Source organism: Podarcis tiliguerta (assembly GCF_965153285.1).
Source record: "Podarcis tiliguerta genome assembly, chromosome: 1".
Lineage (NCBI taxonomy): Eukaryota > Metazoa > Chordata > Lepidosauria > Squamata > Lacertidae > Podarcis > Podarcis tiliguerta.
In genome coordinates, this window is record NC_139534.1 from 59,634,992 (window position 1) to 59,652,341 (window position 17,350).

Sequence of the window (17,350 nt, forward strand, 5' to 3'; positions counted from 1 at the left end):
GCCTTGCAGAAAGCCAGGAATGCGTACGTGCGTGGGAATCTCTGTCTGGAGAAGCCGGGCGCTTCTTTCGTGACCTAGGCGCACACAATCGGTTTAAAGAAAGGAAAGCTCAGACTTGCAATTCCTGATTCCATACGGTGTTGAAAATTCAGACATGTCCCTGCCTTCCATCGAGCTTGATATCCGTTTATTTAGCCCGTGCAGATGCGCCGCCTTCTAAATTGTGTGTAAGGTTAACAGTTCCCGTGATTTACGAGGTGCATAGCTGTCGACGTTTTCCTTTTTTTAAGGGAAATTCCCTTATTCCGAATAGGATTCCTCGCAAGAAAAGGGAAAAGTTGACAGCTATGACGAGGTGGCGAGCGGGGAGGACAACTTATTTCACGGCAGGGCGTTATATATATATATATATATATATATATATATATATATGCTTTCGTAGATTTTCACGGGTACAGGAATGCAGGTTTTGGTGTCCTCGGGTGTCTTCCCGTGTAAAAGTTGGGGTGTCTAGGCGACGTTTCGACGAGGTCTCACTCGTCATCTTCAGGCTGGTGCTTTCGGCTTCTTGTTACTGGCTCTGTTCCAGTAACAAGAAGCCGAAAGCACCAGCCTGAAGATGACGAGTGAGACCTCGTCGAAACGTCGCCTAGACACCCCAACTTTTACACGGGAAGACACCCGAGGACACCAAAACCTGCATATATATATATATATATATATATAAAAACAACCCCATCTCAAAATTCCTTTCTGGCCAGCCAAAGCGGTGAGCAAGCTTCTGAGTCCACCAGAACTCTTCGTCCGATTGGATGTTAAACAAAGAGATCGGATAAAAAGAGCTGGATTGGTATTTAAGTCATAACGTCTGCACTAGTTAAAAAGTTAGTTTTTGTTTGCGCATTGTACCAGAAGGGCGTCGTTGGAGGGGGGGGTGGCATGAAGAGCTCCCGCACCTCGGCATTTGCCATCACTCTGCCGGCTTCAAGAGGGAATTTTGGCAGGCAAACCTTTTCTCAGCCCTGCATGACAAGTTGCAGTCGCCAAAAGGGAACCCCCCCGCTTCAAGTGTTTGGACCAGAGAAAGCCCGCATCTGTAAATCCCACTGGCCTCGGCCTCTGAGCCAACAGGCACAAAATCGGGCTGCCCAAGGTGCAGGCGCTAGGTCGCCACAGAGCATAGCTGTCAAAGTTTCCCTTTTTTAAAGGGAAATTCCCTTATTCCGAATAGGATTCCTCGCAAGAAAAGGGGAAAGTTGACAGCTTTGCCACAGAGGCGGCGAAAGTGCGCCCTGGAGCGCGTGCAAAGGGCCATCCCCACTAGCGGAGGAGTTGCTTTGCATGGTTTCATTTTCTAAGATGGGGGGCCTCTCTAGTTCCTCCACTGTTCAGTAAGTAATAGTTTAGGAGGCGACAACTCAGCGAGAGAGAAAATGCTTTGAACGCATTTTTACTGTGTATTATGTTGTGAGCCGCCCTGTGATCTTCGGATGAAAGGCGGTGCATAGCTTCGATCAACGAATCAATGCAAAAATGCCCGGGTTGAGGAGGTCCCAAGCCAGAAATCTCAAGTCAACAAGGGTCTTTCCCGAGACCCGAGATTGAAAATGACCCGGTTCTGCGATGAGCAGCGCCGTCAGTTTCGCAGGCAGCGAGCCCGCGTTGCGCCCACCGTTTCGCTGTGTCGGGAACTCGCCCCGGCGAAACAGCGCCGCCCAATCGCAGCCACTGCACTGGAGCAGAATCCGGGCGCTCACACTGCGCCGTGGCTCCGTGGGGCTTCCGCTCTACTTCGCCTCTTCTTCCGCCCTTGCTCCCCCCGCGTTTTGCCTCGAAATGGAACAGCCCTTCTCGCCGCCTGCCGCGTCGGGTAACCCGGAACATCTGCGCGTTCCCTTCCGGGTCGGCTCCGGAGGCGTTCTCGGCCTTCACAGCGGTCCTGCTTTGCGACGCGGCGCCTGTCTCCCCCTGCCCCGCGCTCCGCTTTGCGTTCCTTTGCGGAAAAAGGGGGGTGTAAAAAAGCAGCCGGTGCGCGTGCGCATTCCTCTCCTGTTCCGGTCTACATAGCCTTGTGGGGTCCCCTCCTGGCAGGTGAGCGGAGGGGGGAGGGAAGGATCCTTTGGGGCCTCCAGGGCAGACCAGGGAGCCTGGCTGGGCGAGCGGAGGTGGCGCCCATTTCCGGGATGGTGGTCTTTGAGAGGCATCCGCTGCCCGGAACCGACGACCCGGTGACGGGCGAGGAAGGCGGCTGCGCTGGGCTGCTCGCTGGAGAATTCCGCGCTTCCTTCTTTATTTTAAGATGCGTTCCGCTTTTCTGTTTTCCCAGTCCGGTGGGTGGCCTATGTCAAGGATGGGGAGCCGGCGGCCTTCCAGTTGTTACTGGGCTCCCAGTGGCCCCGTGGTGTGGGAAAGCTGGGAGCTGAAGTCCAAAAATATTTGGAGCGCCCCTCCCCCCCATCCCAGGCATAAGTACCGGTATTAGAATTCAAAAATGAGTGGCCCGTTTCTGCCTGATGCAACAGTCTTGCATTGCACCTGATGACATTCTCGCCAAAGACTTATTTTCTGTATTTATTTTGCTTTATTGGTGTGTACAGTGGTACCTCGGGTTACATACACTTCAGGTTACATACACTTCAGGTTACACACTCCGCTAACCCAGAAATAGTACCTCAGGTTAAGAACTTTGCTTCAGGATAAGAACAGAAATCATGCTCCAGTGGTGCGGCGGCAGCAGGAGGCCCTATTAGCTAAAGTGGTGCTTCAGGTTAAGAACAGTTTCAGGTTAAGAACGGACCTCCGGAACGAATTAAGTACTTAATCCGAGGTGCCACTGTACTTGATTTGCCGCTCCTTAGGCCACTACCACACTATGAGGGAAAAGGTAACATGGGAAGGACTGATACCACTGTTTGCTGACTAGTCGGGCATAAAGTATTGTCAGGGGTTCAGGAGCAGAGTCACTGGAGAGGGAAGAAACAGAGAGCGAGGGGGAGGAGTCGGAAGGAAATGTCAGCGGCGACAGTAGTCCAAGATCTCTGAGTCTCTCCAGTGACTCGGAGGATTCACAGAAAGGGGCCCCCATGGTCAGGGCAAGGGGAGTGCCCAGGGGGACACCTCGGGAAGAAGGGGACTCAGAGAGTAGCAGCTGGAAATCCGGACCAGCGTCCCCCCCAGAGAGCAGTAGGGGGGAGGAGTCTAAGGCATCGGGATCAGGGAGCGCGCAGGCAGAGGGAGAACGTGAGGCAGGAGTGGCCACACCCTCGTCAGGGAGCGAGGAAACGGTCATCCGGAAAGTAAAACGCGCGCGCGCGCCAAGTTCAAATGTACAGGAGGGCGGCAAGGTGGGCAGCCCGGGTAAGGAGCCAGGTCCTAAAGCCCGCCGAAGAGAGGGGGAGGAGTCAGAGGGGTCTAGCTCCGCGTCGGAAGAGTCCAGGAGGAATGAGACCCCGGGGGGTAGTAAGACCCAGAGGAAGAGAGAAAGAAGGAAGAGGTGGAGTAAGATTAGAGTCTTGAACTGGTGCACGGGGGGTGGAGATCCAGACAGAGCTTCGCCGGTCTAAAGTCCAGACGTAGGGCTGGGACGCTGAGACTTGTAAATGGAGACTATTCTTCAATAAAGACTTTGATACTGTACTATTGGCTAGCGTTGGTCCTTGGTGAGCTGGGACCCGGAGCCAGCCCTGACAAGTATGTATTTTGTTTGCTTGGAGGACTTTTACAAATCTCATCCTTCAGTGCTGCTACCCCCAGATACGTTGAAACAATAAAATAGCAAAATAGTGGTTAAAAAACCTCAACAACTCAGCACAGTAGGGTGAAATCCAATTCAGGCAATCTTTTTTTATTATTATTTTAAAGAAAAGTGAAGAAAAACGTCTGCCCGGCACTGGAAAAGATAAAAGTGTAAGTGCCAGACCAGAGGGATAGCATTGCATCAGTGACATGCCATAACTGATGACCACTCCATGAATGGGGTGCCGTAACAGAAAATGCTGCCTGTGTCTGCCACCCCTTCTGACCTCTGGAGGCAGGTGCTATTGGGCTTGAGTAAGTGGGTTGGTTCATGTGGAAGTAGGTGGTCCATCAGATACTCATGCCCCAATTCATATAGACTGTTAAGGTGTTCCAACCTGTTAATGGAGTCTTGGATATAGGGTTAGGCTGAGGTCCAACCCAGTTGAAGCTCAGTATCAATAAAGAAACAAACAATGTTTCCAAACTGTACAAAACTGACTCCTGTACCAACAGAACCGATCCTCATAGCTGTCCTAGACTGAGTTTGTCATGTGTGAAGCCCTTAAAAAATTCAGCATTGCTTGCTTTATTCCAGTAACTGCAGCCTGATGTGGGGAAAATTATTTCATATTTATTAGCACCTACTAAATAAATTAATTATAGCTTAATAAATATCCTATATTTCTACGTATTAGCATAACATTTCTATGCAATTGGTATTTTCCTAGATGCAGATAAAACATGACTTGGAGGTCCAGGCTTGCTCTCAGATAGCATGGCAGAATCAAATTGTTTTCAAATCCAATTTAATTGTGGGGCAAGGGTGGTCAATTGTGGGACAGGAGACTTTCTTGGAAGAGTATTTTTATTGCTTAACTGGTTCTCCAATCCTGTTAGGAAATATGACATGCCTTCTACTTGTTGATATGTGGTGAAAACATTACGGGTGTGCAGTTGTCTGTAAAGTGTTTTAATAATTCGTGGAAGAAGACTGACCTGGTCACATACAAGGTGAAACTGGACCTGCCCTGCTCACTGTCTTTTAGACACCCACTATCTTGACAACTCCTGCCAACCTAGCAGTTCGAAAGCACGTCAGAGTGCAAGTAGATAAATAGGTACCGCTCCGGAGGGAAGGTAAAGGGCGTTTCCGTGTGCTGCTCTGGTTCGCCAGAAGCGGCTTAGTCATGCCGGCCACATGACCCAGAAGCTGTACACCGGCTCCCTCGGCCAATAAAGCGAGATGAGTGCCACAACCCCAGAGTCGGCCACGATTGGACCTAATGGTCAGGGGTCCCTTTACCTTTATCTTGACAACTGTCATTCTATCACCATGGAAATGATGTCGCACAAAAATATATATAGATTATTACTGTTGCCCACATCTCCTGCAAAAGATATACCCTGTTTAACTGCCTCTCTCTCTCTCTCCCCCTCTCCCTCTCTTTCTCAGTTTGTAACTTAAATGTTCCGTAATAATAATTTTTTTCTGTATGTCATCCGGAGAATGACATGGTCCAGGTTGCACGTACAAAGTCAAAAACAATGTATTCAGCATTTTGTGTCATTTGCAAAAGTTAGCCTTCAATTTGAATCTTGTTTCTTGTTAGGGAGCCAGTTCCAGATGCCCTGCAATGGATGATGACAGTCAGGACGAGCTCATTAACAAGAATGCAGCAGTAGGCAAAGTCAAAAGAACGACTGCACTGCTCTTCAGCGACGCAGGTAACTGAAACTAGTCGGAGCCTTATTCTTAAAACTGCTGGAGCTTCTGAACCTTAAGGCATTTACAAGAGAAAACTGGCCTGTGGTTTTGTGTTTGGAGATATTCTTCATGGGTTCACAACTGTACATCTCTAGGCGTAGGCATAATTTATTTTCTAGTCACTTCAAACTTGGATGTGAGTGAGGTTTGCAGTTTTACTCTATAAATGTTAAGACATTTCTACAGAAAGCAACTTGGTGGTCTTTTTTAGAAACCATCTGCCTTCCCTAACCTGAGGCCCTCCAAATGTTTTGGACTACAGCTCCAATCAGCCTCAGTAAGCATGGCCATTGGCCAAAGAGAGTGGGGGTTGTACTCCAGCAACAAGGTGCCAACCTGGGGAAGGCTGTTTACATCATTCCAGATTTTCTTATGTTTAGCAATCTGAAGCTTCATATACATGGCTCCTTATTTAGCTAACACTGATGGCTAGAATTCCCTACACAGCCAAATGCTATTGCAAGCATTAGCTGTTAAAACTCTCATGCACATTGGTGTGTGGTGCAATACAACTATTGGGGTTTTTTTAGCAGAGGAAGTAAGGGAACAACAGCTATCTTTTTTTCCTTAGAAAACCAAATACCCTGGTAAGAATAACTATGTGAATTTGTTAATGTTACACACTTTGTTTGGCCTTTTATTTTGTTTCAGCTATTCATGGTGGAGGGATGATAAACAATATGCTTCCAATGACGCTTCAGTCCCTGTTTGCTTGAAGTCCTGCTCATACCCTTCCTTTTTGTTTTTGAGATTTCACAGCTCACTGAACACACATTTTCAGCCATGAGAAATAGAAATCTATTCTTTTCTGGTTGGAAAATAAAAATAGAGGTAGACTCTCAGAATAATTTTGTTTCTGATACCAATGCCATGTTTTTGTATAGATTTACTGATTATACAGTTTTGTGTATGCATATGTAATATGCAAACAGAAACTAAATACCAATGGTCTTGGATAGCTCCTAATACAAACTCCTATAAGGGAGACTGGCCACTACTACTGCCTATTATTTTCTTCATGAGTCCCTCCCTGGTGGTGGAGATGTAGTTACTTGATGTTGGCAAGAGATAAACACTTCCGATATATGGAATGGTACGCACAACCACAATGGTACAATATATGGAATGGTACGCACAATACCACCAGTACTACATGTTAATGGGTGGTTGGATTTTTTTGTAAAGACTTGGTTTTTTCTTTGCCTTACATGATAGTTGGCCCTGAGCACTCATGTTCTTCCCTTTTCTGCCCCTCTTATGTTCCTCTTGTTCAAAAGAAAGCAGCGATGGAAATAGTGGGGACTCTGATGACACGGGCAGTGAGGAGGAAGGTGATACTGATGAAGATGGAGGTGAAGAGGATGAAGAAGGTGAAGATGAAGATCTAGAAGGTGATGATAAAAAAAACATCTCAATGTTATGATCATTACTATTTTATGGAATCAAGTTGTCTCCAGCAGCTATTTAACTGGACATAGCGTGTTGGGCCATGGTTCACACATGAGATGAGATGAGATAGAATGTAAACTGTCATTAGCATATTTATCTCTCCATTCTTCCAAAGATCTCAAGCAGCATTAATGCTCTATGTGAGTGGAATGGTTATAACAACCTAGAATGAAATCATCCGCTTTGTGGGTGAGCTGGAATTTGAATACCCTGGTCTTCAATCTCAACATTTTGATCCAGGTGCAGGGAACCCTTTTCAGCCAGAAGGCCACATTACCTAGTGGGCAGCTTTCTCCCGGGGTTTGCATACCAGTGGTGTGTGTTCCATGAGTGGTTGTGTGCCATTCTTTTATCCAAGCAAGCAGTATTGTCACAATTCAAGGACATGTAAAATCACTAGAGGAGAGCGCAGAGCTGGGCCAGTGAGAGATGTGGCCTGCAGAATGCGTACTGGCTGGGCTGGGCAGAGTCCCAAAAGTCTGATAGAGAAACCTAGAGGACCTGTGGTTCCCTATACCTGCTTTAAGCACTGTATTGCACTCCCTCTTGCTGTACAATACCCTGATAAACACTGTGACTTTATTTGGGTTTTTCTTTTTCCTATCAAGCAAGCCATACATATGATGACTGCTAGTTAACTGAAATTTTAATATAGCATTGGGCTACTGTGCGCCCACTGGTGATTAATCATAGAAATAGATGGGATAGCCGTAGATTGCTGGTTCTGAATAATGCAGCCTTATGAAGCTTTAGCACTGAAAGTGGGTATTCATGGTCTCCCAGGAATCTATTCGACTGTTGTTTCTCTTCAGGATCATAGGGCACTTCAATCCAAAATGCATTATGTGGAAATAAATACTAAGGAATTCTTTCATTGTTTTGTAAGACTCAGAGGAGGAGGAGGAGGAGGAGGAAGAAGAGGAGGAGGAGGAGGAAATGGAAATGGCTGCTACGCAATCAACACATTTGGTTAAAGCAAAGCCGCAACTTAATGGAGGCTTTCTTTCTTCTGATGATGAAGATGCTGTAAACTGCCCAATATGCCTCAACACATTCAGGGACCAGGCTGTTGGAACGCCTGAAAAGTGTAGTACCCATTACTTCTGCTTGGATTGTATAGTCGAGTGGTCTAAAGTAAGAACTCTTTAGATAAATTTGTTGCATAATTTATCTTACTCAGTTTGTTTACATTTTTTTTGCAAAGGCAATAAGCAGTATAATTTGATGTGACCTGATAAAAATAATACCATACCTGAGGCAATTTTCAGATCATCTTGTGCAAAATGCTTTGTGATTTTTGTAGAGATTCATTGTATGGGATCAAGTTATAATGCAGATTTACAGTCACTGGCTAAGAAGAACTAGACCAGTAGAATCTACCATTATGCATTTTAGAACTACTAGAGCCCAACCTTCATTTAGTTTTTGCAGTCATAATGTGAACCCAGTAGACCTTAAAAAGTGCATGCGTTCATTACCTTGTTCTCTTTTTCTATAATACCAATAATATTAGTTGCTCTCAGTCTTGTTATTTGGGTGATATAAAAACCAAAATTGCTACTCTGGCATAATCTGGCAGATTTTGGCTTACCTTAGCTAAAAATTGTGCTTGCTGCGGTCCCCTTACCTTAGTATCGTTTTTAATGGTTTTAAGTATGGACTGTTTTAATTACTTTTATTTTTCATTTTTAGCTGTTTTCATTGTTTTATAATTGCATATTTTATTGTTGTACCCTTTCTGGTACTTTATGGTAAATGGCGGGTAAGAAATCAAATAAATAACACATCCCCTCCTTTTCTTTGCAGAATGCCAACTCTTGTCCAGTAGATCGCAAACCTTTTAAGTCTATCTGCGTTCGAGTGCGCCTGGGTGGAGAAATCTTGAAGAAAGTAGGTTTTCCATTGACTTAAGAAAAGTTAAAAGTCAGAATCCATGTTTCATGCAGTTTTTGTAAAACTTTTTGTGTCCGCTTTCTCCTTCAACTCGTAATTCATATCAATTTTCCCCTTCCTGGATACCATCCTAAAGCTTTGAAACCTTTCCTTAATGGCACTGTTGATGGGAATTGCTCACTTGAATGAATGGTTGTGGTTTTGGAATATGCAATTTTCCCAACACTGATTTTCAGAAGTAATGTTTTTTGGGTAGGCTACAGCTGTCACTTAGAGATCTGGCTTCTATGTGTATGCGTAGAAGGGCCTTTCTATACACAGCCCAATCCGTGTGTGCTCTCTTTATGGTGGCTTTCTGTGGGATGGGTCTTCTAGTCCTTGCCTAAGAACATTGTGGCTTGTATTGCAGGCGAAATACCAGTGAAGCATGCTTTTATGTAGAGAGCATAGGGGAACAGGAATGTTGTGCCCCATTGCACAAAAGCGGATAATGACGTTGACTGGGGCTTGGCCAGGTGCAAACACTATTGAGTTTGCAATAGTGGCTATGCTTAGTGTAGCTATTAACATGATAGTGTAAAACTTCCTAAAAATGTGCAACTTTGCTCAGATTCCTGTTGAGAATGCAAAATCTGAGGAGGATAATCTGGAGGAGGACCCTACCTTTTGTGAAGTGTGTGGCCGAAGCGACCGAGAAGATCGCCTGTTGCTGTGCGATGGCTGTGATCATGGGTAAGGAGTTCTGCCTTTAAAAACCCTCCTTAGGTATGCTACTTTTGCCTGATGCTTTCACACTATATTAGGCCTGTAGATGCTTCTTTCTCTTGTATGCTGCCTGTATTTTATGTTATTAATTTTCTATACCACCCTTCATCTGACGACCACAGGGCAGTTCTCAATATAAAAACACAAAAATATATAGCATAATTTCTTCTTCTCACCACCCCCTCTACCCCGCTAGGTTGACATGTTTGATGAGTATGCTGCCTTTTTTCTTCTTGCAGGGGGGAATGCTAGCAAATCATTGTTGCTAGAAGATCTTCATTTTTCTTAGGCAGAACTTGAAAATGTAGTGTTTTCCCCCCTTCAGCACTGAGATAAGGTAGCTTATACCATAAAAACAGAGTGTGCAATAATAAATTATAAAACAATTTAAGGTGTGAAAACAGCCACCAGATATTTACGTGCTATAAAAGAAAAATGAAATTTTGTTATTGTAGGCTCAAAAGAAAACCTGCTTTGTTTTCTCTAGGAATTTTTTTAAATTTAAGTGCCCATTACTTAAAGCTAAGTGGGAGGTGGTCCTTAATGTGCCTAGATGAAGGAACCGCTCAAAGCCTATAAGAAGAGGATAGAGGAAGGTCAATGAACACAACATAGGGCACAAGTTGGCCTTGTTTGGGAGATACCTCCATAGGAGCAATCATAATGTATGCCCTATGCTGTGCTATTCTAGAACCATGAGGTACTTGGAGCCATGCTATGATTGAAGATTTGTATAAGCAGCCAGGCTTGTGAGATGAGGAGGTTTCAAAGAGTTGCAGAACTTCCTTTGCACTCAAAATAATTATGTATGTCTCTACAAGTGTCTGCGCTACTGTTGTTAGGAAGCTCCTGCATGTATCATCTTAGTGAAAAAAAGATCTTTGTCTGGCCAGTTACATATTACATGCTTTGCACCCTCTTGCTCTGTAAGAACATGTTACACTTTCTTTCTTTTTAAAAGATACCACATGGAATGCCTTAATCCTCCGTTGAGTGAGATACCTGTCGATGAATGGTTCTGCCCACCATGTGCACCAGCAAATGCTGTACCTGTTGATGCTGGCAAGTATTTTCTTTAGTAGCTTAGCTTTGCATTGTAGAGAGCTGTTCTTCAAGAAAACAGGACTTTCCCACAGCTTCTGCAACATGACTTTTATTGAGATAGGATTTTCCCATATAAACCAATCAATATTGCTATAATTGAAGGAAAACTCATTCAGTGTTAAAAACTGGTAACAAAACGTTTTTATCTCACTACTTCTTCAGCTGATGTTGATGTCGATTGTACAAGCCTGTTACACCTAGAGTCAGCCACACCATTGCATTGGCATTGGTGAACAGTACATTGCTCCATAACCATCTCTTTATCTAAACTGGTGTTTGGATCTGGTAGTTACCTTGGAAGGGAAAACATTGCACTGTCCATGGGGAATTCTAAAGCAAAGGGGTTTAAGGAGCTTTCTTTTTTTCCAGAACCCTTGCCAGTTTTGTTCTGGAGGCTTAGCAGAATGCCTGGATTTAGGTCTCTAGAAAGGTGTTCAGGTGCTGGTTGAAACACAGCTGACAACTGATCTTGTTTTAAGAAACAGATCATGTGAGTGAAGAGGAAGTTGCTTCCCTCATAGCTGATGTCATCCCTACCACCAGTCGACTACGTCCCAGTGTCCGAACTCGAGCTATAGCCAGAACACGTCAGAGTGAGCGTGTGCGGGCAACAGTGAACAGGAATCGCATAACAACTGCACAGCGAATTCAGGTACTGCACATTCTGAGGGGAGGATTTTGAGTGGAGAAAGCTCCTAATTGTAGCGAAGAGACAGTTTGATTTAGGAAGAAATCTGGGCTTGGGGGGGGGGCGGGGGCGGCTTTTCTACTTCCTTAATTTTGTAGTAAATCAACAATTGTGATCTCCCATCTTGATTTTTAGCATGTACCAAGATACCTTATGTCTTCCCTTCTTGATGAAACCATTGATGCAGTCGCAGCAGGGCTGAGCACAGCCGTGTATCAGAGACCACTGGCTCCTCGAACTACAACCAAGAAAAAACGAAGAGGAGGTAATTTGCTAAGAATGGTGGTGATAGTTCTTAGTTAATTTGTTATGAGGCTTACACAGCTCTCTTTCCACCCTTTCATCTTAAAATAATTCTGTGAGGTAGGTTAGGGTGAAGCTGTATGATGTTGTTGTTGTTTAGTCGTTTAGTCGTGTCCGACTCTTCGTGACCCCATGGACCAGAGAACGCCAGGCACTCCTGTCTTCCACTGCCACCCGCAGTTTGGTGGCCCAGGAATCACCATGTGTGCTTCATGGCTCTCAGTGGATTTGAACCTTTGTCTCCCTGCCCTCCCCCAGTATGACATCACTAACTGTTTCAATACTCAAGCTGTCGGTGGATTTCATTTATTTATTGGTAAACTGTTTCTGTGCCTCCTTTTAGCCTCCACAGTGAAGCCTCCATGGCAGCTAAACAAAATAGACAAGCATAAAACAACAATCAAAAGGCCCAGAATATGAGCAGCACCAATAAAACCAGCAGGCAGCTAAGAAAGGCAGAACACGCAGCAGAGCCTTCTCTGAAGATTGAAGTGTATGGCCTGGTTCATGTGGGTGCAGCAGGCCCTATGTAGCTGTCAATAACTCTAGGGAAAAACAAAACCGCTACCAAGTGTGTGGGATATTAATGAATATTCAGATGGCAGCTGCACTTGAACCTGGTGGATTGATTCAGATGTTTGTTTTGACATAATAGCGCCTTACAGATTTTCTTTTGGTGAGGTAACTAGCCACTTTATGGACCCTCGGATGCGCCAGGGTTGGAGGGTCTTGCACCATACATGCTCCAGGCATTCAAGTGACCAGCCATTAGTTTCATATGGTCTGTAACCTCAGGTGGCTTTACAATGGCTTTGTTCACACATAAGAGCAAACCCTAGTCTGAAATAAACTATGGTTTACTGTGAGTGAGCCGTGTGCTGATGCATGCTGCTTGGTTGTGCCTGCTTCCCTTCACCCCACATAGAGATAGGAAACAAGCACAGAGTGGCTGACCTAGTTTTATATGTGAAACCAGTGCTTGTGGTTGGTGACCCTCTAAATATGCTGTAGGCCAAGAACAAACCTTGACTTCTGCTCGTGGTTTGGTCGGAGAGAAACCACAAGCACTGGTTCTTGCGTAACCTAAGCCAAGTGTGGTGGCTTGTTTTTCCCAGCTTGAGAAAAAAGGTGGTGCAAAGCAGGTGCAAATTAGCAGAGGGCACAATCATGTTGCTTATTCGCGATAAATACTAGTTTGTTTTAGACTATGGCTTTCCATGACACATGAACCTGACCAGTGTCGGCAGGGGCATCTGAATTAATCCCAGTTTGTTGAAGCCATAGGAAATGAGAGGTCAACAGAGAGTGAACACCTCTGGAATAATCTTCATTTATTCTCTCTCTTTAAATTTAGGCTGTGATGTTTCTGACACGTGCTGCTTTTCCTTTTGAGAATGGATTGTATTTAGCATGCAGATTACAGAAGTGATTCAGGTTATAGGCTGTATTTGCTGATCTCCAGCTCCAAAATCTTTCTATATTTTACCTAATATAGCCAGCATGGTGTAGTGGTTAAGAGCAGGGGACTTGTAATCTGGTGAACTGGGTTCGATTCCCCGCTCCTCCACACGCAGCTGCTGAGTGACCTTGGGCCAGTCACACTTCTTTGAAGTCTCTCAGCCCCACTCACCTCACAGAGTGTTTGTTGTGGGGGAGGAAGGGAAAGGAGAATGTTAGCTGCTTTGAGACTCCTTAGGGTAGTGATAAAGCGGGATATCAAATCCAAACTCTTCTTCTCTTCTTCTTCTAATACAGGGAGGAGAAAGAAATCAGCAGGTAAAAAACCTCATACCAAGTCATCTGCTGGAAAAAAGAGCGCTGGAACTTGGATTAAGAGATGCAAACGCCGAGCAAGGCGGAGGAAGGGAAAAAAAATAAAAGTATGTTCCTGGATTTTTCACCAATGCAGAAATTTTTCTATTGTTTATGCTTTTCTTGTAATAGAGCATTGTTACAATTTTCTTGTAATACAGCATTATTTATTTAGGACTAATTATTACTTTATTTCATATACTCAGACAGTCTCCAAGCCTACTGGCCAAGGTTTTCACTTACTTTCTATGATTCCCTTTAAGAGGGTTGCAGAGTAGAGAATGCAACCCCTCATATTTCTGTGATACATAGTCATGTTTTCTATTTTCATAGTGTTTGGTGGGAATCCTGTTCTGAGCATAAAGTTAACCTGCTCTCCTTCTACCCAGGTGAAAACTGAGCTGACTTCTCGTTCCCGGATTGCAAAAACCCTTCGTCTTGGCAAGCCTGTACGTGGCATTTCAATCCCTTCCATGTACAAACCAATGGAACCCTCTCTTGGCCTTATGAGAGCAGATATTGGAGCAGCCTCTCTCTCTGTGTTTGGAGATCCTTTTGAACTGGATCCTTATAACAGGTATGAAATATGACAAACGAGAAGAAAACAAAGAACTGCAGTTCAGAAATGCATGGAGACTTTATCTGTGATAGGCAGGAAAGAAGAAAAATGGGGCTAAATCCAAATTAGATTATAAAGCTTATTCAGTTTGAAGCTAATCTTTTAAGTGTGCCTACTCTATATGTTCCTTAACTCATTTGCTTCCCTGCTATTTCAGAAACTTCTATAGTATATCAGAAGACATACCGTATTTTTCGCCCTATAGGACGCACCGGCCCATAGGACGCACCTAGTTTTTTGGGGGGAAAATAAAGGAAAAAATTTTTATTCCCCCCCGCAGCCGCAGGGCTGGGGCAGGGGAAGCCCGAGCTTTTAAAAACGCACCTACAGTAGTTTTTAGAGGAGAAAAACAAGTAAAAAATATTCTGAATCAAATGTTGTATAAACTACTGCATTTAATAAACAACCAGTATATCAGAATCATATTACAGCCATGTAAAGCGAACAGCAGTCAACAGTGGCATTAAGAACCATCATCACTGTCATTAACAAATGAAGAGAGACTTTAAGGTTTGAGTACTCTTCTAGTCTTCTGTGAACCCCAAGAACTCATCACTGCTAGAGTCAGAATTTATGAAGCTCAGTTGCTCACAATCACTGAGATCACTTTCTTCGCTATCTTCATGTAAAATATCATCTTCATTTCCATCCAAAGCATTGCTAATGCCACATTTTTTGAATGACCGGACAACGATTTCCTCCTTCACCGAGTGCCATGATGTTTTCACCCATTCACAAACTTGAGTGATAGTGGGCCTCTTCATTCGTCCAGTGGGTGTTAGATCATGATTACCAGCAGCCATCCATTTGTTCCACTCTTCTCGCATAAAGATCTTAAATGGCTTGTTGATAGAAACGTCAAGAGGTTGCAACTGGCTGGTAAGACCTCCAGGAATTACAGCTAGATGAGTCTTCACTTCTTTAAAGCGCTTTTTTGTAGTTTTGCTAATATGTGCTCTAAACTGGTCAAGTACTAATAAGGCAGGTTTTTTCAAAAGCCCTCCAGGACGTTTGGACCACACTTTTTCAACCCATACTCTCATTCCATTTTCGTCCATCCATCCTTTCTCATGAACATGTACAACAACTCCTCGTGGAATCACTTCTTTTGGAAATGTTTTCCTTTTGAAAATTAACATGGGTGGCAATTTGGTGCCATCTGCACAGCAAGACAACACAACAGTGTAATGGGTTTTCTCATGTCCAGAGGTTTTCACGGCGATAGTTTTGGCACCTTTCCGATCAACAGTCCTATTTGATGGCACATCAAAGGTTAGAGGGACTTCATCCATATTCCCAATCTGGCCAATTTCAAATCCATTTCTCTTCCTGGTATCAATTACAAAGTTATGAAAAGACATAATCTTAGATTCATATTCTTCTGGCATTTTTTGTGCGGTTCTAGTTTTGGTGCGCATAGCAAGGCCACATCGCTTCATAAATCTGTAGCACCATGATGGTGAGCCAGTAAAATCATGAATGCCTTTCTCTAAAGCAATCCGTTTGGCTTCATATATTATCATTTTTGTAGAGACTGCGAGGCCATTTTTCCGGTGACTTGTGATCCATTCTTTCATGGCAATGTCCATCTGTGGCCACTTTGCAGCACATCCACGAAAAGTGTGCTTGCTTTTATCTGCTTTTTGCAGCTGATCCTCCTGTTTCCTCCACTCTCTTATCATTTTTTCAGTTGGAGGTGATCCAAAATGTCTCTCCGCTGCTCTGTTTCCATGCTCCCTAGCATATTTTACTACTTCTAGTTTAAAAGGAATCTTATATGCTAGTCTTTTCTGCTTTATCATTCTTATAGGAATGGGGGAGGTTTTCTGCAAGAAAATACAGTGGTAAGGAACTGTCAGTAATGTACAGGACAGTATCTCCAACGTTTATCATTGAGCGCTTAACTGCCCCCCCCCCCAATATTTTTAAGTTGGAAGAGGGAGGGAGTGAAGGAAGGGAAAGGGAGAGCTCAACCTGTGGGTCCCCAGATGTTGTTTGGCTATAACTCCTATCATTCCTCAACTCCCATCTTCCCTGAGCTCTGGTCTTGCTACCTGGGGCTATGGGAGTTGTAGTTCAGCAACATCTGGGGACCCACAGTTTGAGAAAGGCTGAATTGTCTGTGAGGTGGGGCTTATCTGCCCCCCCCCCCATATTTTTAAGTTGGAAGAGGGAGGGAGGGAAAGAAGAGCGAGGGAGATCTTACATCTCTAGGTGTCTGTGGAGGGTAGCTGCCTTGCCTCGTGCAACCAGAGCAAATGGAGAAAATGGCGGGAATTTCCCGGCACAATAAGCTGGGGGAGGGGCGGAAGGGGCAGTCCCGATCCTTCCGGCACACTGTTAATCTAGCAGAGTGTAAGCAGCTTTCAATTTGCTTGAAAGGGAATCAGCCAGCCCTGGCTGAGCTTGTCAGCCAGTGCCGGGGCTGAAGGGGGAAGCCATGGGTTTCCCCATAAAGCCCCGGCAAGTGGCTCAGGGAACAGCCTAGACATCCCTGCGGGACCTCCCGCAGAGCTGCCTAGGCTGCAGATGCGTTCCCCAAGCGCCGGGCGCTCTGCTTTCAGGGCGCCCGACGCTCGGGGAAGCAGGCTGCTATCCGCAGCCTAGACAGCCCTGCAGGTCCTCCCGCAGAGCTGCCTAGGCTGCAGATGCGTTCCCCAAGCGCCGGGCGCTCTGCTTTCAGGGCGCCCGACGCCCGGGGAAGCAGGCTGCTATCCGCAGCCTAGACAGCCCTGCAGGTCCTCCCGCAGAGCTGCCTAGGCTGCAGATGCGTTCCCCAAGCCCCGGGCGCTCTGCTTTCAGGGCGCCCGACGCCCGGGGAAGCAGGCTGCTATCCGCAGCCTAGACAGCCCTGCAGGTCCTCCCGCAGAGCTGCCTAGGCTGCAGATGTGTTCCCCAAGCGCCGGGCGCTCTGCTTTCAGGGCGCCCGACGCCCGGGGAAGCAGGCTGCTATCCGCAGCCTAGACAGCCCTGCAGGTCCTCCCGCAGAGCTGCCTAGGCTGCAGATGCGTTCCCCAAGCGCCGGGCGCTCTGCTTTCAGGGCGCCCGACGCTCGGGGAAGCAGGCTGCTATCCGCAGCCTAGACAGCCCTGCAGGTCCTCCCGCAGAGCTGCCTAGGCTGCAGATGCGTTCCCCAAGCCCCGGGCGCTCTGCTTTCAGGGCGCCCGACGCCCGGGGAAGCAGGCTGCTATCCGCAGCCTAGACAGCCCTGCAG

General features: G+C 45.6%; 1 protein-coding gene across 4 annotated transcripts in view; it reads left to right on the forward strand.

Annotated features, from left to right (window-relative positions):
* The first annotated feature begins 1,874 nt into the window (after window positions 1-1,874).
* The window catches only part of PHRF1 (PHD and ring finger domains 1), a 30,387-nt gene continuing 14,911 nt past the window's right edge, over window positions 1,875-17,350 (forward strand). Inside the window, exons 1-11 of one of the 4 annotated variants that reach the window (XM_083427664.1) lie at window positions 1,875-2,091; window positions 5,349-5,463; window positions 6,781-6,894; window positions 7,839-8,086; window positions 8,759-8,842; window positions 9,456-9,577; window positions 10,572-10,672; window positions 11,200-11,366; window positions 11,538-11,667; window positions 13,461-13,585; window positions 13,907-14,094. In XM_083427664.1, coding sequence (XP_083283790.1) covers window positions 5,373-5,463; window positions 6,781-6,894; window positions 7,839-8,086; window positions 8,759-8,842; window positions 9,456-9,577; window positions 10,572-10,672; window positions 11,200-11,366; window positions 11,538-11,667; window positions 13,461-13,585; window positions 13,907-14,094 — 1,370 coding nt within the window. In that variant the 5' untranslated portion in view covers window positions 1,875-2,091; window positions 5,349-5,372. Of the gene's footprint in view, window positions 2,092-5,348; window positions 5,464-6,780; window positions 6,895-7,838; window positions 8,087-8,758; window positions 8,843-9,455; window positions 9,578-10,571; window positions 10,673-11,193; window positions 11,367-11,537; window positions 11,668-13,460; window positions 13,586-13,906; window positions 14,095-17,350 lie in introns of all 4 variants that reach the window. The other 3 variants (XM_083427663.1, XM_083427665.1, XM_083427666.1) reach the window with 3 other exon arrangements.